General features: G+C 35.6%; 1 protein-coding gene across 4 annotated transcripts in view; it reads right to left on the reverse strand.

Annotated features, from left to right (window-relative positions):
* Window positions 1–20414, reverse strand: part of LOC129001345 (serine/threonine-protein phosphatase 1 regulatory subunit 10-like) — a 66782-nt gene extending 46368 nt beyond the window's left edge. For 2 of the 4 annotated variants that reach the window (XM_054428626.1, XM_054428625.1), the window contains exons 1-4: window positions 19934–20414; window positions 16670–16684; window positions 10687–10784; window positions 7983–8069 (exon numbers count right to left, since the gene is read on the reverse strand). In XM_054428626.1, coding sequence (XP_054284601.1) covers window positions 7983–8069; window positions 10687–10784; window positions 16670–16684; window positions 19934–19936 — 203 coding nt within the window. In that variant the 5' untranslated portion in view covers window positions 19937–20414. Of the gene's footprint in view, window positions 1–7982; window positions 8070–10686; window positions 10785–13590; window positions 13613–16669; window positions 16685–19933 lie in introns of those variants that run through there. The other 2 variants (XM_054428627.1, XM_054428628.1) reach the window with 2 other exon arrangements.
* Window positions 20415–21569: the final 1155 nt, after the last annotated feature.

Consider the following 21569-nt stretch of genomic DNA (forward strand, 5'->3'; position numbering starts at 1 on the left):
TGTTAGGCCAGTTAACACAGGTAGAGCCCGGAGTGTTGGTAGAGTAACTCTACTCATGTAAACATTCTTCACTAGTGTCTTAGTAGCTAGCCGGTAGAGCTTAACCTGGTTCACACGGGTAGAGGTGTTGGGAATTTCTAGTAGAGCTACTTTCTTGTCCATTCTACCAATTTTAAGCAAGCGACTGTTCACACATAGTAGAGTGTTAATGATAGTTTGTGAACTGTGTGTCTAAAATAAGTCTTCAAAACCAATCGCAAGACAGTGTCAATCTAAACTAGAAACTCCACTCTACTGCCGACAAATCAAGTTTACACAAGTATAGTGTACAGAAGTGACAATTTTGCCAGTAGAGGGGGAAGTAGAGTAGAGCATGCTGCTAGTAACTATACTCTAGATGCTAGTGAATGTTTACATGAGTAGAGTTCCTCGACTAAAAACTCTACTCTACCAACAACTAGACCCGTGTGAACTAACTCGTAACTGAACAAAGCGAAGTTAAGGACTAAGCCTACCACCAACATGCTGCTAGTAACTATACTCTACCTAATAGCTACTATACTACCTACTAGACGCTAGTGAATGTTAAGGTGAGTAGAGTTCCTCGACCAAAAATTCTACTCTTCCAACAACTCTACCCGTGTAAACCACGCTAAACTAAACAAAGCATATATGTAGTATTATTTTGATCGGAGTCCCGCTAATCCAACCACCTTGTTGCGGTATAAAAAGGTACTTTGTTTGAAGTTCATTGTTGGTGATGGTGAGTTAATGTTGTTCAAAGGTTTATTGCGGACATTTTCCATCACGAAAGTAAAAAACAATACACAACGTTTCGGGATCTATGTTTTTCACCTGAAGACGGGATCAGATTCCAGATCCCGAAACGTTGTGTATTGTTTTTTACTTTCGTGATGGAAAATATCAGTAAACCTTTGAACAAAAATAAAAAGGTAACTGCACTTATCATTAAAACAAAGCTATGTGCTCTGAAATTCCACCAATTCATATAACTTTATTCATTTGAGTACAATACATAAATACAGGAATGGCGTCAAGAGTAATTTAATAAATACAGGGTGTCCACCAGGCCAACCAGAAAAAATTCACGAGTAATTTATGAGTACAAAAAAAAATCCAGGTAGTTCAGTTCGTACTTCTCATGCTAAAATTTCCAACGTGTTTTGCGCCAACTCTCGCAATGCTGTTTTAGCACTAACACAGCTCGCTATTATCGGAAAGAGCATTCTCAGTTAAAGAAAAAAATTTATGATTACCGGTACGGCGGTACAGTAATATTGCCTGACACAAGTATTCAATTTTTATAAATTACTGATTAAATAATCTGAATATTTAAAACTAATCCTTAAACATGCAATTTATCAATAACTTCTTAAATATTGTGATTTGTCGATACCAAAATTTTTTGAATCTCTGTACAGACACCTGAAAAATAGATTCTTAATACTGATGATTTCAATTTTACCAAATTTTATATCAAGGTTATATCGTGATCATCTAACACTGTCGTAGGAACACCATCATCGTTTTCTGCGATAACTGAAAAATCCCGAATATCTCACTCAGTAACAGAAACATCACCACTGTGTTTTGTGGTCGTGACAAAATTCTGATAATTTTCAGCGGAAATGGAAACATTATAATCGTCTTCCGCGGTCACGGAAACGTCATCGTCTGCTCTCACGGTTACGGAAACGTCATCGTCGTCTCCCGCGATCACGGAAACGTCATCCTCGTCTCCCGCGGTCACGGAAACGTCATCGTGTGTCCCGCAGTAACGAAAACGTCATCGTGTGTCCCGCAGTAACGAAAACGTCATCGTCGTCTCCCGCGGTCACGGAAACGTCATCGTCGTCTCCCGCGGTCACGGAAACGTCATCGTCGTCTCCCGCGGTAACGGAAACGTCATCGTAATCTCCCGCGGTAACGGAAACGTCATCGTAATCTCCCGCGGTAACGAAAACATCATCGTCGTCTCCCGCGGTCACGGAAACGTCATCGTCATCTCCCGCGGTCACGGAAACGTCATCGTCTGCTCCCGCGGTCACGCAAACGTCATCGTCTGCTCCCGCGGTCACGGAAACGTCATCGTCGTCTTCCGTGGTCACGGATCCGTCATCGTCATCATGCGCGATCGCGGCAAAATCACTAACAAATCCCACAGCTGTTTGGACATCATCGTCGTCTCCCGTGGTCACGGGAACGTCATCTTCATTTGCAATCGTGGCAAATTCAAAATTCCCGGTAAAATACGAAATTCATGCATAATTCCCCTGTAAAAAACTAACTTAACTAAAATACTCATTATTATTATGCATGACATAACAATATACCATCAATATTAATAGGTTTTCAGCTTAAATAAAGTAATACAAACAGTCCAATATAAAAGTCTTTACATTGAAAATCTATATAATTAATACGCTACATGAAACTTTGTCGGTTGAACTCCTCCGCCATTTCTTAACCGATTTTATCCATTGACGTCTCATTGGAAAGAGCGTGTCGTGTAGATTTGCAAACTGGACTTACATTTTTGAAAAAGTCCCTTGGGCTCTGCCCCAGTGGCTTTGAAAGTTCCCATGTTATCCTTATGGAGATCATCATTGTTTACATTTTGATCAGCTGTATAATTTAATTGCTGATATTTATTTTTCAATTCAATGAAACGCATTGAGTATATTTATTTACAATTTGAGTTTGTGTCAACATAATCCCCAAGACGGAACGATAAATACACAAATTTAAGATACAACCATACTAAGGTTGTATCTTAAATTTGTGTATTTATCGTTGTTTTGTGTCACTTCGACGGATCGTGTTAGTATGATTGTAACTTTTTAATGCCTCCGACGCTACGGCAACGAAACGGTCAGGAGGCGTATTGTGATAGCGCCGCAGCTACAGAACAGTGGCGCGTAATAGGCTGAACTCGTCCACAGTCAGTACCTGACCCTGGGCAACCTCAACTATTAGATTACAAATGCGCCCTTAACACTACCCCAAAACGACTTTTCATTTTCAATTGGCCCTCTAGCAATGACCTGTTTTGCCTGTACAGCGATTTGTACAGCATTTTGTACAGCATTTTGAGAAGGAGAAAACCGGCCGGAACGCTTTAGGTTTATCAATAACGAAGATAAACATGGACAACCTTATATGGATATAAGTCAGGAAATGTTTGTAGAAAACATTAAAAATCAATATAATATGATGCAATATTTACAGGAAATGTTGATTACTGTTATATACATCGTGAGTATCTCCATGAGTTACACACTGGTAATCTTTGAGTTGACTCTTTTAAACTTATTGCAAATATGACTGTTATTTGTTTTGAAATAACTCCTGTAATACTTTGCAATTGCTCGAATTCGAGCAACATGTACACTAGTCTAAATTAAAATAGTAAATAAAATTATTTTAAAACCAAAAGTTTCAATTTATATGAAATAAAACAATAACTTATAGGAATAAAACTCTTCAAATGAGTACATAGCCTTATTGATAAGAAACTTTTTCAAGTTTGATTTAAATTTATTTTTTTCTTCAAAAGTTGGGATTTAGTCTTTATTTTTTTGTTATAAATTTTTCATGTTATTTTCATGTATGAATTTTTATGATGCTGCCACGATTGCACAAGACGACGATGACGTTTCCGTGACCGCAGGAAACGATGATGATGTTCTACACGGCCGAAGGAATCGTGACAGCGGGAGTCGATGATGATGTCTATACGGCCACAGGAAATGTTGCTGCAATTGTGGAATACGAAAATTACGTTTTTGTGACTGCAGGAGTTAACGACGATGACTAAATGGTCGGGGGAGATAATCTAATCAAAATGTTGTCGCGATCGCGGAAGACGACGATCACGTTTTTATGACCGCAGGAGAAAATAAACTGCTAGGTTATTTATTTACAAAAAAAAACTATAGCATCTCAGCAGATGCACGGACAGAGTTTTGTCATGTCTGCTGATTCCACAGACCAATTAAAAATTATAATATTATAGTGTATGGGTTTCAAAATGGAGTGGATTTTAATAAAGCTGTGATAACAGTTTTTGAACTTGTATGAACAAGAACAGGTAAGATATTTGGAATACACTGGGACATGAATACCAAAATAAAAGATAGTAACTCGGCATAAGTGTATAAAGCATGGAAACAAATTCAATTGTCTGGTGGATTTTTTAATCAACAGACATCCAAACGTGCAAATTCTCTGATGGCTCAACCTAAAAAAAACCGTTGTGAAAACGAGGCTTAATTAATGAACTCACGCTACCTACAGCGAGACTATCAGGAATAATTCTCGCTGAGAACATTGCTATCTCTTAGCTTATCTTCCGTGAGGATTAAATATTTTTATCCCGGGGAACAGTTAGTTTTATATTATAGTTTAGTATTACTGTAGAACCTCAATAATGTAGCAATAGCAATTTTGATTATTCTTTTTGTTGGGTTTTTGGAGGAATGTACACATTTGTAACACTTCTGTTAAAATAATTTACTTTTCATTTCTCGTATTCGGCTGCAAGTTTATTCGAAATCTTACAAAATCCAGTAGAACCTCAAAAGTTCAACACTTTGTGGACTTAAAGGATGTCGGTTTTAACAGCTGAGCTGATCCTTCAGTGCAAAAAAATTGTGATTGATTTCTTGCGATCGCGGGAACATCCGTGGTGAGTTCCAGCGATCGCTACAAAATCACTGTAACACATGTAATGTCTTTTGATCGCGGCAACGTCCGTTTAACTTCCCGGTGATCATGTCAACACCTTTGATTATTTCTCACAATCGCAGCAATAACTATGATAATAGACTGCAAAAGTAACAACTCCTCTGACTATTTTTTTGCAATCGCTGCCAAATTTGAGATTACCTTGCAATGGCAGCGAAATTTGTGATGATTTCCCGCAATGAATCGTGGTAATATCAGTAGATGACTGCACGTTATTGAGGCAATGCACGTCATATTACATGCGATCGAGTAATAGCTTGCCACGATTGTGATTCTCAACTAAGTAATGCAAAACAAAACAAAATCGGTGATTTCGTGCAGATTTTTGGCGATTATTTTTTTTACCCTCCTGATGTTGGGTCATTTTGTGTGGTTTTTGTCAAATTTTGGGCATTTTGCCACAATGTTTTTTTTTATAACAAATCCTACTTTGTAACTATATTTATATCCTAGTTATATATTTTTTCTTTTCATCTAAATAGGCCTACATTATTATTCAGCATAAAAATTGGGTTTTGGTAACTATTTTAGGATAAAAAAAGTACTTAGAAAGATAAAATCTACGAAATAAAAATTTGAAAAATGTTTGTGTCCCTACTAGTAATTGTGACTAAATTAAACATCCTAAATAGCCATTTACTTCTAAATATTATAACAAATATTAACTTTTGTATGGTTGTTAACTTTATTTTTAGGATAGCCATAGCCATAAACATACATGGCCTATTACAATGACTTTACTGCCATTTACCTTCAAAACATCATGCTGCAAACACAACAAACCGTAAAGTTAAAGTTAGTCATTATTTATTTTTTTGTACATCTTAAGACACAATCTAAATCTAATATATAAAATTCTCGTGTCACAGTGTTTGTCTGCAAACTCCTCCGGAACGACTTCACCGTTCGTTATGAAATTTGGTGTGTAAATTCTGTAGGTATGCGAATCGGACGTAAACTATTTCCCGTTTCGAAATTCTTAAAAGGGCTCCGCCCCAGTGGCTCTGGAGTTTCCCATGTTAACCTTATGAGAAATGGAATTAATGAATCTTAACAGCTGTTTCAATTAAACAAGTTGGTTCTGTTCTATGATGTTCAATAGCATTAAAGTTACAAGGATTACCAACAGGGTGCAGCACTATTATTTCTTTTACATTTATGACAACAGCTAATTTGCAACCAAAAGGTGAGTGAGCGGAACGAACTTCAACCTGGAGGCGAGTTAGCGTAGCGAACGAGCTCCAACCCAAAGGTGAGTGAGCGTAGCGAACGAACTTCAACCTGGAGGCGAGTTAGCGCAGCGAACGAGCTAACCTGAAGGCAAGTGAGCGCAGCGAACGAGCTCCAACCTAAAGGTGAGTGAGCGTAGCGAACGAGCTCCAACCCAAAGGTGAGTGAGCATAGCGAACGAACTTCAACCAGGACGTGATTGAGCGATGCGAACGAGATCATCTTGAAAATTAAACGTAACGGTACTTTCTTTCCATCGGTCTGTCTTAGGGGAAACCTATAACTTAGGCGATACGAAGTTCGCCGGGTCAGCTAGTAGATAAAAATAAATTTTAGTAAAGATAAAAAAAAACTAAAACATTGTGTTTTTCTCATTTGGAAACAGAAAAACTAAAGTAAACTTATGAAACATACACCACAGGGGAAACAGATGACACCAGGAGCCACTTTTTTCTGGTTTTTTTAAAGTGATATAGATCCAGTCCAAAATGGACTGGAATTGACTGAGTTAAAAGGCAATATGTCTGCACTACCATCGATGCATCGACGCTTGACACCCCAGAGCACGACATTAACATCAATGAATCAATGTTTGACACTGAAAGGGTTAAACATTAAAATTTTTTGGTTTTTTTTAAAAATTCACGCACAATCAACGGATTTTTTTCCCGGTCATCAAAATTCACGTACAGTTCTCGGTTTTCCCGGTTTCCAGGTCAGCTGGACATGCTGGTGTGTATACTAGTTTCCAGATTGGATGGAGACCATGTTACTGCATTTTCGAACGAGTTATCAATTCAAACAGGTCTGGAGCCAATTAGTTTTAAACAGTGGTGTATTCAGGGACGGTTTAAAGGGTTAGCAAAGTCGCGTAGGGCGACAAACAAAAAGGGCGACTAAGCGCTCTCCAGTGATCAGTAATAGAAAGAGCCTAGAGGCATTGAATATATAGCACAATTAACATCTCCCTCGTAGACATTTAAGTCGCCTTCCGCGATTGTGGCTTCTAGTTTTATCTTTGTGAACTATAACTGACTTTTTAAGTGTTCTCTGTAGGCTCATAAGGTTTCTCTTATTATAGTGTTATGTTCTAAATGCTAGAGGGTTGAATGTTGATTTACAGCTCCAAATAGTAGGACTTTATGAGTAGGCCTAAGAAGTTTTAAGATAAAACGTACATTGTACGATAGGACCCTTGCACATACCCCCACTACTGGATTTATTGCTATTCCCAAACAACAATATCCACCACGAATGAATAATGACAAATGGACTCCTCTGTCGTCTGTCTGACACCACCTGTCATCTACTTGGACTCATCCGGCAGATATTTGCAGGTTTCGGATGTTCTTAAGCATTTAAATTTACTCGTATTTTTAAATGAATCCAAATAGAACCCTTACTATATACCAATAATATTACCAACTGGCGATCGTTGACCAGATGTCTGGATTGATCTTGTCAGATAAAATTTACTTTTAAAAATTAAATAAACTAATATTTACAATATTTACACTCCATGGCGGCCAGATTTGTACTCAAAAGTCCATTGCAGTAGTAAAGTATTCTTCGATAGAATAGAAACACTTCCTACTCAGCCATTATTTTAGTTTGACTTTAAAAGGTTCAAGATAAGTTTAGCAGGGGGGGGGGCACCGGAATGTTGTTCGATACATATAAAAATAAGATGTTAAGAGGCCCCTTGATTCTGCTTTTAGCAGGATAATAATGATAAATGTCTTAAGAATTTGATACTGTTGATGACTAGTGCGACTGGTTGAATCAGATCGCCAAAAACTTATTTTCATAAACCGTCTTGTAAATGTTTACAGTTTAAGTAATTGAACAGAGAAATTTATGAGGCATGTTTTATTAAATATGTAGGCTTTAAAGAACCAACACATGAAACACTTATCTAGAAGTTACTTAGCACTAATGTTAACGTATATAAAATCTAAAACAAGAGTAGAAGAAGTACAACTTACATGATCAGTAAATCAGTTTCCGTGGCTTTCAGGATTGATACGTAAATACACTTGCTCACTAGCTTCTTTGAGAACTTGGTCATCAAGCTGGAACAAAGTTAAACATTAGAGAAAATTTCAAGATAAATATCAAGATATACAACCAAACAAGTGAAAATTCTACCACAACGGTAGCCTATACACTGCACAATAATATATTTGTTATTGTAGGTAATAATAATGTTTTTATAATATATTTAATCAGTTTTTTCCCTTTGTGCTACTGCTTGTGTGTACTGGCAATTAGGCGATATAAAACCGAGAATTATTTCGTTTATTACGGTAATTGTACTTGTGTTAAACCATTAAGAAACATGCATAGTGTGTTAAAAAAGTCCGGGAACAGCCTAATATTTTTTAACCAACATAGATATGGTGGTAAAGTTTTTGTTTTTGTCTAGCCCACCAGGAGTAAAAAGAAAATCTTTAATGTAAGCATAGAATGGTATATGCACATCAAATTAAAGGTCTTTACTAGTAAAATACAATGCCGCAAATTTGAACTCATACGGACAACCGAGTCAAAAATGACAGCTATTCAAAGATGTATTGAATTTGCATTACTATTATAAGCTACCTCCTCAGGGAGGCGCCCGCTATAAGTAGGAAGAAAATTATAAACATATGCATTGGTCGATATGTAGGCCTACATCAAATTAAAGGTCTTAAATTAGTAGAATACAATGCAACAAATTTGAGTTCAAAATAACAACTGAGTAAAAAGTGTCAGCCGTTCAAAGATTCAAAATGGAAGGTTCAACATATCTTTGAATGGCTGCTATTTTTGACTCAGTTGAACGTTTGAGTTCAAATTTGCTGCATTGTATTTTACTAGGGAAAGGCCTTTAATTTAATGTGCATATCAACCTATGCTTACGTTAAAGATTTTCTTCTTGCACCTTATGGGCCGTCCCAATGGTTGAAGAATATGTCATAGACTATGTGTAGGCCTAAATATTTTATTAAAAATGTACCAAACATAATATTCAGGCAGATTTTTTCTAATTTAAATACATTTTGTTTCATCACTCTAAAATTCATAGTTTCCGAGCTATAAAAGTTAGGCTTACGGTAACGAAAATCCTAAGAACAAAAATGATGCCATAAAAGTAAAAAAATATTTTTTTTTATCACTAGTGAATTCGCCATTTATGTAGGAATCTAGGGGAAAATATTAATCATCATGTAGGGTTAGGAATAGGCTAGAACACTTATCAGATTTGAACTAGCTCACTTAGCTGAGACGGCTTGTTGGAACCCCATTTCTCACCCATAAATCATTCATCTATAAGTATAAGAGGATGTTTGTATATATATATATATATATTTGGCAGTGATAAACTCAGACACCGCTGAACCGATTGCCACGAAACTTGGTAAATACATGTGGAATTTCATGGAATAGGTTTATACACCATCAATTTCGTGATCCGTCCAATCGGCTCCGCCCCAGTGGCTCTGGAGTTTCCCATGTTAACCTTATGAGAAATGGAATTAATGAATCTTAACAGCTGTTTCAATTTAACAAGTTGGTTCTGTTCTATGATGTTCAATAAGCATTAAAGTTACAAGGATTACCAACAGGGTGCAGCACTATTATTTCTTTTACACTTATGACAACAGCTAATTTGCAACCAAAAGGTGAGTGAGCATAGCGAACGAACTTCAACCTGGAGGCGAGTTAGCGTAGTGAACGAGCTAACCTGAAGGCAAGTGAGCGTAGCGAACGAGCTAACCTGAAGGCAAGTGAGCGCAGCGAACGAGCTCTAACCTAAAGGTGAGTGAGCATAGCGAACGAGCTGCAACCTAAAGGTGAGTGAGCGTAGCTAACGAACTTCAACCAGGACATGATTGAGCCATGCGAACGAGATCATCTTGAAAATTAAGAAGTTAAACGGGTTAAAGCCCGCGGGTTACAGCTAGTAATCTTATAAATTTACTTTTACAAGGATAGAACTCTGCCTAGCCAAAAATATTTGCAACATAAAATTAGAAATGATAAATCTACATGTTTCTGGTTGAAAGTTTGTTTCCAACTTGAAAATGAGAAATCTCAACTACTTCATTTTTCACTGTTCCAAAGTCATACATGCTCTTTGTTTAGTTGTCATTGATGATTATTTTGTGACATCCCGAGTTTTCCCAGTCGCAATGTTAAGTATATGTGTCCTTTCAGTGGATAGTATTAGTGATTAAGGTATTGGGTAGAATAACGTAATAGTATGGATACATATGTGCTTTGTTTAGTTGTCACCTGTGCACTGCAACTGCCTACTGTGCATAACTTATAGGCATTTAACCCTGTCATACAAGGAGGCCTAATTGAATTTTTATTATAATTTAATTGAAAACAATGTAATAAGTTTAACGATATTCAGCCCAAGAGTTTGAGGCTAAGTAAATAGTTTTCATTGGCCAAACTGCTTAAAAAGAAGTTAAAAAAAAAATAATGCAAAAACTGTTCAATTGAACATGTAGTTGAGAACTATGATGTGATAAAGCACAATTGTTTTACCTTATAGATTATATTCAGTAGGTAGGCCAACTATTTTCAGTAATCTGGCACACTATCGATACATGATTATAGAATGTTGACATTCTTACACACAATTACACACAATTACAATTGTATTATCTAAAACTTAAATTGTTGAAGCTTTCTTACCTAGCGAGTCTTTGAACTTCATCTTTGCTCTTTATCCCTCCTTTTGGGGACAGGAGCACGCTCAAACATCTGAGCAGTTGTTGAGGATCGATTCGCGGCTGAAACAACAAAAGACTGGTTACTATATTACTCAATAAAACTATTTTAACTTATCTCTCTTTGTTTAGTGGCGGCCAAGTTGACAGCAATAGGAGATAGACTGAAAAAGATTTAGCGTACAGTTAAAACAAATGTTCCTGTAATAAATAGGCCTAAAATGACTTGCAGAAAATAGCATTTTTCAGGATTAGGTAATATAACAAATCTCAATGCCTCAATTCTACAGGAAAACTACACCTAACATAAATTTTGCCACAACAAAGAAATTACAAAACAAAATCCGCAGCATCAAAAACGGAAAATATAATAATTTTTCACTACCCATGTTATCACCTTAAAACTTTTTCACTTTATTAAAAAGTCACAAGAACTAATCGATGAGCATTACTACAAAACGCGTAGACCTACTAACTTAACCATTGGAAAAATACCCCTGCTGCGACGACCCTGCGAATTTAATTCCCTGATAGGATACATTCGCCTGATAGGATTTTCACAAATTTTTTAATAATGTCAGGGGATGTTTCCATCTCAATTGGAAATAAATTTATTTTCTATTTAAATAAGATTAGCTTTAAAGAGTAGGCCTACACAGGTTTGATGCTACAGAGAGAGAGAGAGTAATAAAGTTTATTATTATTATTATTTGCCTTTTAACCTCTTCATATGGTTAGTTGAGAAATTTCAAAAATTTATGTTGTGATCGTAAAAATCCATTTTTATCCCATAGTCCGCTAACGCTGGTTCGCAAACTCGTTCCAATAAACGTAGGTTTACAAGTTTGCATAAAATTCAGTCAAAATCGGAAAGTTTTCATCACTTGAGTTACCGTGTTAACGGAACACAGAACAAATGTCATATTATGATATTATTCAATAGAAAAAATTACAAAAAGGGTGATAGGAATTAATTTTTTTATTTTCCTAGGATGCTAGGCATGAGCCTGGGATTGTTTTCACATTACTTCAGGCTAGACCTAGGGGTTGCGGCTAAAACCATAAGATAAAATCCATTGGTGATTAACTGAAGTCCCGGGCTCTAACCACTAGACCAGCTCGCTCCCCATGTTACAATAGATATAACTTGATACTATACATCCTGTTAAGAGTAGTTTTGGTAAAACGAGCAGTAAATAGCCTTCAAACAGTTTTTTCTGACCTTTTTTTATAGATTTTTGTTGCATTTTTTTTATACAACAAATTTATGCTCCCAGCATAGTCTATGTTTTATTTACTTTATATTATAGGATCACTTGTAAACATTTAATTATGATTGGTCAACCATGGCAGGATGGGAAAAATCACAACGTTAACTAACACATCAATGTAACCGAGCAGAACTTGCAAATGCTTATTTCACAATTCTAGACAACTGATCAAAAAAAAATTCAATTTAGCACAGCTAAGTTGTTATGTAGCTAACTGAATTGTTTGTTCTAAATTGTATAAAATTGTGTTTATGGAATTGGGTAAGATTACACAACCTTTTCTGTATCAACCTAAACTTTGTCCCTGGATTTTTAAAGTATGGATATAACAATAGTTTTTTCAAAATTTTTCTTGGAAAAAGTAGGAAAACTAAAATTTATATAAGTACTGAATTATTTTGATATTTTGTTTACAAATTTAATTTGCTTGTAAATAATAGTTAACTGTTTAAATGTCTTTCTCAAAAAAATGCACATCTTATTACCACCAAATTCTTCATCTGGTCAATGGGTAAAATTCTGTGGGTGAAATTGCGGCGGTAACATTCCAACCCGAAAACACTAGGTTTTATAATTTAATTTGTTCTGATTGAATTCACAACCGTGAAAATATATGTTTAATTCCACCTTAAATTTATGTTTTGGAACTCAAAATGTTCGCAGGCGGAATTTGATCCCCATGGTAGTGACAGTCAGATTTCCCCTGACAAAATTCCGCTACCCCATTTAAAAAATAAGGACAAAACTGTTGGATTGAATGCCTTACAGGAAGAAAAAGAACCACGAAAGAGGAATATCCCAGACTAAGGAATATTTAATTTAGTTGCATGGTCGAGACGATGTGGAAGTCAAAACATGCCTGTTGGTTTGTTTGAAGGAAGGCAAAGCATATGCAAAAGAACTTGACATCTTAACATTCCTTTTCCACTTTAGTTATGTATATTTCCAGGTCTAACCATGAGACCCAGGCCCACTTTTATAAACGGGCAGACTGGGCATATGCCCAGGGGCGCCAGAGGTTTGGGGGCGCTCACCGGGTGTCCCCCAACCACTGCCTGCCCACACTAGGAAAAAAGGGGGCGCTGCTTTTGTGTTTGCCCAGGGCTCCACTGACCCTTAACGCGGCCCTGATGAGACCAACAGGTAATAGCGGGTATCGGAAATTAGCTGAAATGTAATCTTACCGAATAAGTAAGGTTATTACTATAAATTAGGCTAATCAGTGGTTTGTAATTAAATTTCAGATAAGTAGCTTTGATTTTTTTTTTTCATTGAGTAATAAAACCAGGACATACTCAATGGACTTCATGGACATAATTTAACTTTCTCCATGTTGAAAATAATTATGATTACTTAATGTTAAAAGAGGACTTTTTTTTATTAATTATTTTACTCATATTAGGGCCTACCAGTACTTTAAAGCCTTTTTAGGTAGGCCTACTATCAAAGAAATATATTGCCATCCAAACTAAATAAGTTACGTTAGTTATTAAACCCTAGGAAATCTAAGAGTTAATTTTTAGTGGCATAAAAAGGTTGTTTTTTTATAATTGAAAAATGAGTTTAATTAATTGAAAAACTTATTTTCTTTGACTCACCGTTACGGCCAGTTTAAAGTTGTTATTTTCTCGATTTCAATTATAATATACAATAATGATTAACTGATTTGATATTTTCTTTTCATGAATTGATGTGTTAGAGAATTGAAACAATTCACTTATCACAATCATTTATATCTGAATGTGCTGCTGATAACAGCTTGGTATTACATAAAAAACTAATAACTTACATCATCTTAATCATGTAGGACTATTGTGGAAATAATGTGTTTATAAATGTCATAAGTTGGGAAGATTTTTTTTTTAATACCTTATTCATGTTTTGGTCCTTTTACTTGATTGCCTTTAAGAAGTTTTTTAGCATACTCAATGCCAAGCATTGACTCTAAATTAACTCTTAGATTTCCTAGGGTTTAATAACTAGTGGTAACTTATTTAGTTTGGATGGCAATATATTTCTTTGATAGTACCTAAAAAGGCTTTAAAGTACTGGTTGCATACTCAATGATTATCCTAATGTTTAGAAAGAAAACAGCATTGCTCATACAATGATAAGAAAGTTAAAAGTGGTTTTCATAAAATCTTGGAATCAGTAAATAAGTTTCCTTATCAATCTAATCATGCTAACAAGTTTTGTAAACTTGTAAGAGCAAACTGATTTTATAACGCAAGTAAATGCTTTATGTTTGGTGCTTTTTAAAGAAACCTCAATTTGTCATTGAGAGATATATTTGCTTACATTATTTACCATAACCTGCTGTTTCATGCATATTTTTATGAACAAATGATGCCAACTAGTTAATTTCCCTAAACTTATTGATTTTTTTTCTTTTTCGGTTATAGGCCACATAATATAGGCTGTACTGATTGTCTGAAATTTGTAGGGTCTGCAATAAGCTGTGGTTCAATTAATATCTGCCATTTTAGTGCAAGATGCAACTACAAAGATTTCCTCACACATCTCTTATGATCCTGAACATACATCCGGGTTGATTTTAAAATCCCAAATCTAGATTTATCATAAAAGTTACGGTAATTTATTTGTTGTGATAGAATTCTCAATCTCTTTGTTCAATGTTTACTTCAATTAATTTATTTTGAGGGATAAATTGTTGACAGCTCAACACTTAGTATCCGAACTAGGAAAAATTCAACAAGCCCTAGGGCAAAGTGAGAGATCCTCACTAGGATTTCTCAGAGCGCCAATTGGTTTGCATCAATGTTCCCTCAGGGCTGCTGGTGATCACTGGGGGTTCTGGAAAACTAGGGAAAAGGAAGGACCGGGAGCACTCCCCGGCGAAAAATTTGAAAGTAATAGCCTAAACCCATGATTTTGAGCTACTGTACCTGAAACAAATTTTCTTTAAGCATAACCAAGAAGCCCGCAGGTAGAAATGGCATTAAATAATTAACAAAAATAAATTAAAAGAAAGATTGTCAGATTCATACTTAATTAGGAAACATAATAGATGTTTATCAAGTATTTTGTTATTTTTTCATAGAATGTTTTCATAACTCTAAAATTTTCAATCATGCCTCTGGATTGCTTATATAGGCCTATTAATTGATATTTTAAGGCCCTGCTTTAGCAATCCTATTTTAATGGTCCAAAATTAATTTCGGATCTGAACGTCCATCATCAGAGTCTAGTAGACAAAATGTTTGCTATAGTAGAATCCACCTGTTGGGTTTCGTAGCAAGTTTCACAACATTTAAGACAATACAAGTCATAGTAGACACGAAAAAAGTGAAACAATTAGGGTTAAAAACCATGGTTTTCATACAGAAACGTTAGATAACCCCAAATAACCTTGCGTAATAATTAGTTAGTACCTATGAAAACCATGGTTTTTAACCCTAATTGTTTTACTTTTTTTGTGTTGACTATGGCTTGTATTGTCTTAAATATTGAGAAACTTTCTACGAAACCCAACGGGTGGATCCTACCAAAGAAAAAATTTGGTCTACTAGACTCCGACTGATGGACCTTCGGGTCCGAAATTAATTTTGGATCAATAAAATGGGATTGCTAAGGTAAGGCCTCATAATATAAATTTCTAAAATGTTTTCATTTCAGTCTGAACTTCCAAAATTATTTTCAAATTATATATTTTGTATTTTTGCATCTTTCAATTGTTCCAAAAGATCCTAAGGAACATTGTACGTATGTTAAGGTAGAATAGACCCATTTTTAAATTAATATTAATTACTTTTAGATCATTGTTTATAATTTAACATGTTTTCTGTGGAGTTCTCAATAGGTTGGCTCTTGTGCAAGGGTACATCTGCTAGCTACCTTGCTTAGAAACTTGAAAAAATATAGAATTCTGAACTGTCACATAAACCATCTTTAGGTTTACAACCATCAGTAGGCAACTGTAAACCTAGACTCATGATCACTGGCAACTGATCACAAATGCATGAGAATTTTTAAGATTATGCCTTTAATTTCCATTTAATAGCTGGTGCCAAGAACAAGTTCACACAATTGCTCTGTGTATCTATTTGGTGACCATAACCAATCATTCTTTGAATGTTTCAACAGACTGGTTAGAACTATATATACAAATCATTTTGTTTTGCTCCCTATTTTAGCCATCTAAAAATGTCTACTCTCCGAGGAAATTTGCACTGCGCTTGAAACTAATTGGTTTGTGTTTCTCCAAGAGAAAACAGTATACACAATTAGAGTAGTCTTACTGTATCAAGTAATACTGTATTATGTACTGTATTATGTACAAGTAATACAGTACGGTAGAGGTTAATATGCAGGCTATGAAACGTTGCATGTACTGTTACTGTAGGTTGTATAGTAATGCAACTAAGACTGGCAGCAAATGATGGCAGTGCAAAGAATTTTCAAAGGCTATTGAGTAAACTTGCGTTGAGTAGCCTTAAGACTATTGGTGGCGCTTCAACAATAGAAGTAGAGGGGGGCAAAAAACACCCATAAGACACAGAGTTGTGTTACAAGCAGACATTGCATAGATTTTTCAATTTATGCCCCTAAATGTGCCCCCCTAATCGCTGCCACTTCTTATATCAAGACTAATGTTTTAGGGATGCTGATATTTCTCCCAAACACTACAGCATCTTGTACAGTAGGTAGTTGACTGACCTTGGTGGGATTTTTCTGAAAAAAAGGATCCTTTATTAAAATACAACATGTTTTAAAACCTCTTATCAAGGTGCGAGATTTAAATAGTTAATTTAAACGTGTTTATCATTCCAGTTTTGCTTTAGTTCCATAGTTTTTTTTTCTTTTTTTCAATTTAAGAATCCAAGTTTTTGATAGCTGTTTTGGTATTAAATTTAGCAACGAGTACAAAAACTGGACTTTTTCATTATGTTCAAGCCTTATAAAAATAAAAAAGTGAATAGGCCTAATTCAGAATCTGTCTTCACGTTTTTTTTTATCACTTGCACTATAGCTTTAAGTTAGTGTTGTTAGCCTACAGTATAAATATTATAGTAAAATGTACGGTATCGTAAAGGGTATTAAAAAAATTGGAGTAGAGAGGTGTTTGGAGAGGCTAATTCATTTTTCGAATGATCAGATATTAACATAAAATCGCCGTATTTCTTTGGTGTTTTTAATTAGAATCTCTCAATCTTGGCATAAAACAGTGGAATAATTTGAGCTGGAATTTGTAGAAGCTTTAATATACTGTGAGTTAATGCCCCCGTGATTTGTTATCAGTAACTTTAGTTACTAAACAGAGAGCAATAAAGTATAGCTCTCTCAGCATTGAGCATACAGTAGGTACTTAACTTAGTTTTATTATGTGCAATATCTAATCGTATGTACAAAGTCGTTTCATTGAAAATGTCTAACAGTATATACAGTTCCCTCAAAAAGAGTGTTTAGGCTAAGTTATTTGTAATCTACCAGAATGTTTGATCAGTGAAATGCAAATAAAACACCTTATTTGAGAGAAAAGTAGGCCTACAGAGATATCTTTAATGACAGACTTTGTACATACATTTGGAACATGTGATTGGATATCACACATTATCAAAAGTCTTTGGATTAATGACTCAGGAAAAACAACAAAACAGTACAAAATTACTTAAGTTAATAAATTAAAAGACGAAATCACAAGTTACGAGTTTGTTCACATAAGTTTGAAACTAGTTTTTTTTTCTGACATTGACATTGCTATGTAGCTAAAATCAAAAAGCTATCCAAAACGCCTCATAGGCTACTTACAAAAAAAAACAATGACCACTGATGTCACTGAGACAAAGTGAAGTTATGAGTATAGAGTATATAGTCTACACATAACCTCACTTTGTATATACATGTAGGTATGTAGGACTACCTACATGACAGCACCATATCACCGTGTCGGTGTCATTAAGTTTCGCTCAAAGTGTCCGCTCTTATAAGATGTATGGCGATAAGTTAGATTTGAATTTATAGTGTCTTTGGTGGCAATTTCGGTACTGTAACATACGTTTCAGATGACCGTTGTCTAATTGGATAATCGGTGCTGTACTTATTAAAAATCACCATGTGCAGGGTTGTTTTTAACCCTTTGAGTGCCAACGTCCGGGGAACCGGACGTTTTTAAAACAAGCCAAAAGTGCCGACGTCCGGCCGACCGGATGTTTTTAGAACGAGCCAAAAGTGCCAACGTCCGGCTGACCGGACGTTTCGTAATGATCGAACAGTTGTCATAACAACCGAATGGATACTCGGATTCTTTAAACCCATATATTAACATCGAGTCGAAAGTTACTAGATGCGATAAGTTACATCGATTTTCGTTGGTCGAAATATCAAAAATTCGATTTTTACGAAATTTTAACCTAAAAATCGCCAGATCGCGCTCGGCATTTTAAGCGCCCGGGAAAAATCATCGGCATTTTTTGAGCGTTACTTTTATTTCACGCCTGGCACTCTAAGGGTTAAGATTGAGATTAAGATCAAAACCGGTAGGCCTAGCTGCTCACTACAAAAATTTAGGATCACAGACTGAATCAGGTAATTTTAACTTAAATACCGTACAACTTTAATGTTCAAGAAGCGATCCTGGGCCAAGGAACATCAAGATAAATTTTAATCGAAAGACAGTCTTAAGTTATGTCACTTTATTTGTGTAACTTTGAAAATAATCATTTTAATTGTAAGAATCATGGATTTTAACTTAGTCATTTGTTAAATTAATAATTAACTAAAGTAAATTGACAAGAAAAACGTAACGTTTCATAAAATAGTTTGGAACCAGGCCTATCTTATCTAGTTCAATGGGCCTAAGAAAACAATTATCTCCCAAGAATATTAAGTTTTAAAACACCTAAGTTTTAAAGTTGTGTAAACTTAACTTAACTTTAAACTCAACTTTTGTAAATTGTTTAGAATAACTTAACTTGTTAAGTTAACTTATTATTTTAATTATTAATAACTTAAGGTTTTTATGCCTAAGTTAATTTAGCCTATGGAATTTTAAAGCGGTTTACAGTTAAGTTAACAATAGGCCAAATAAGTTTAAATTGATAAAGCAGTAAGTAGCCTATAGGAAAAAAGAACGTCCTCCCTTGCTCCAATCCCCAAGTAAAATTATTACGCAAGGATACGCGTCCAGAAACCGAACGTGGATTAAGTGCCCGGCAGTGATGTCACCCGGTTGTGGGGGCCCGGAACACCATTAACACAACCATAGCCTACGATATACTGCCATCGGTGTTCGTGGTTTAGTGGATAACTCAGAGTTAGTCAGTAACTTGGGCTGATGTTCAAGAGGTACTTAGATCGAATCCCATCAGTGTTAACTTTTTGTCAAAGACTTTGCTTAACTTAGGCTAGTTAGAATGCCATTTCTCCTCAACTGTACGTCTTTTGTTAGAATTTGAGGCATTAACTTGTTTTATTTTATGAACAGAAGTTAACCTCCAATCGATTTTTTTATTAGCCTATCAGCAAGTTTGGTTACTTAGGCCCTAGTTATGTAACACTAGGTTATGACTGCCACTGCCGGACGCCTAATCCACGTACGGGCCCTGATTCAACATAGACCTAGGCCCAAGGGCTGAAAACTAACCTAGCCTAAATAGACTTTAGGCTTACGTAACATATAAGTTAACTTAAGTTAGGTATAGGCCTATTTATAATAGACTAGGCTTAATTACTACTAGGCTATACCAGTACAACTAACTTAAATTATTTAGGCCTATTTTGTATGAAAAAGTTTCGATGAGTCACGTCCTGCGCTTTCTCCAAGTAGGCTACACTAAACCTAAGGACAGTGAAGGTCATTTTAAGTGGCACTCGTAGGCTATTTTAAAATAATATAAAGCATGCCTTTAAGTGGCAACTAGCCCAACCTTACCCATATATAAAGAATATAATGTTCGTTTTCGACTAGAAATCACAACTTACCATATTTTTAGAAGAAATCTTTAGTCTAATTTATCTCATTTATTTTGAGAAGTGAAGGCATCCAATATGGCGATCGATATAGCCCTAGTCATCTAAGTTAGGTAACAAGAACAAAGTCACACTGAATTGAGGTCCGACTAAATTACTATTTAATTTCTAGAACGTATGTCAAGAATTACGTTAATTGTAGTCAAAAGACAAATAAAACACGCGTTTCGAATTAAACGCAGGACCAGAGAGAGCAACCTTGCTAAATGACCATCAATATGGCCTTGCTTTGAAACGAAATCGAATACGCTAGTCCGGAATTACGGGCGATACAAGTAAAACGTCCCTATTAGTTAAGTGTTAGGGATTGCTCAATTATACTAGATCATTAAAAGGTTTTATCTTAAACCAATGTTTTATAATGCTAAAGTTGTATACGCATCTAGTAGTCCGACAATCTACTCAAACAAACGAAACCGTCGTAAGCTGAAAGCTAGCTGCTGCAGCTGCAAACGAAGAAGACGACGGAATGAAGAAGAAGAAATTAGGGCGTTGGCTTTACCTACGTGACGTGGAAGTGACAAGGTAGACGAGTCCAATTAGAGGAGTCAACTATAGAAGTAGTATAGAAAACAAACTATAATAAAATTATTGAACTTAAATGGAAGTCCAACAAAAATCATTTGAAATGATTCAGTGTTTAAGGGAATTTGGAAGTATCCATCAATCAATCAATCAATCAATCATTAAGATGGGGACGCCACTTAGGTGCGTATTTTAACCCAAATATGAGTGAAGGATGAGTGTCAGTGTAGAATGGTGTGTGATGATCTGTGTAGCTTTGTTACTGACTAAGATCAGCTGTTTCATTAGCCAGGATTATTTATTTAAAGCCCAATGATCAGGAACAGCTGGGTCCAGTTTCGAACCATCAAAAAGCTACGGACTTTTCTCAGGATCGAACTGGCAACCTTTCGATTAGTAGGCGAGCACTATAACCACTCAGCTACCCAACTACTCAGTCAACTGAATTTGTAAAATTCCCAATCAGTTCAGCCGATTCAGCCTTGGTCTCCTTTAAACTTAAGTAATGATGTATTAGAGGAGGCGCTATAGTTCAGCTGAAAAAACCATTTTCTTTTGAATTAAAACGGCTTTGTGTAAAACAAAGTTAATAGAGGTTTTTGAATTCATGGGTTCTTGTTCTTGGGATTGGTGCTGAACAGGAACCTGTTTCCTTGCCAATATTGACACTATTTTTGGGAATATTTCTCCTCCACCAACTTCCTAAAATTTGTAAAATCTAATGTCCTTAAGACAGCTTCTTTTAGCTCTTTGAGCATCCTGACATCATGTTTTTAATTTTATTTATGGGTTTTGCAAGCGTGGTGTTCTTTTCTATGCATGGAGTGTTGCAGGAACAAACAAATTATGTATGTACACAATCTTACTCTTCCACTATTGTTTTACGGCCAACAACGATTTAGATTAACATTGTTTTACTCAAGCAAACAGTTTACATAATCAAACGGGAAATTTTACAAAATCTTTGACTAATTATGGAATGTAGATCATCCGAATAAAAGCAAATACAGGGTGGCTGAAAAGTAACTTAATTGCACCCCCCCCCCTTAACCTTTGAACCCTG

The sequence above is a fragment of the Macrosteles quadrilineatus genome, unplaced genomic scaffold, assembly GCF_028750875.1.
Source record: "Macrosteles quadrilineatus isolate MER2022 unplaced genomic scaffold, UCM_ALF_1.0 Scaffold_8__2_contigs__length_117827958, whole genome shotgun sequence".
Lineage (NCBI taxonomy): Eukaryota > Metazoa > Arthropoda > Insecta > Hemiptera > Cicadellidae > Macrosteles > Macrosteles quadrilineatus.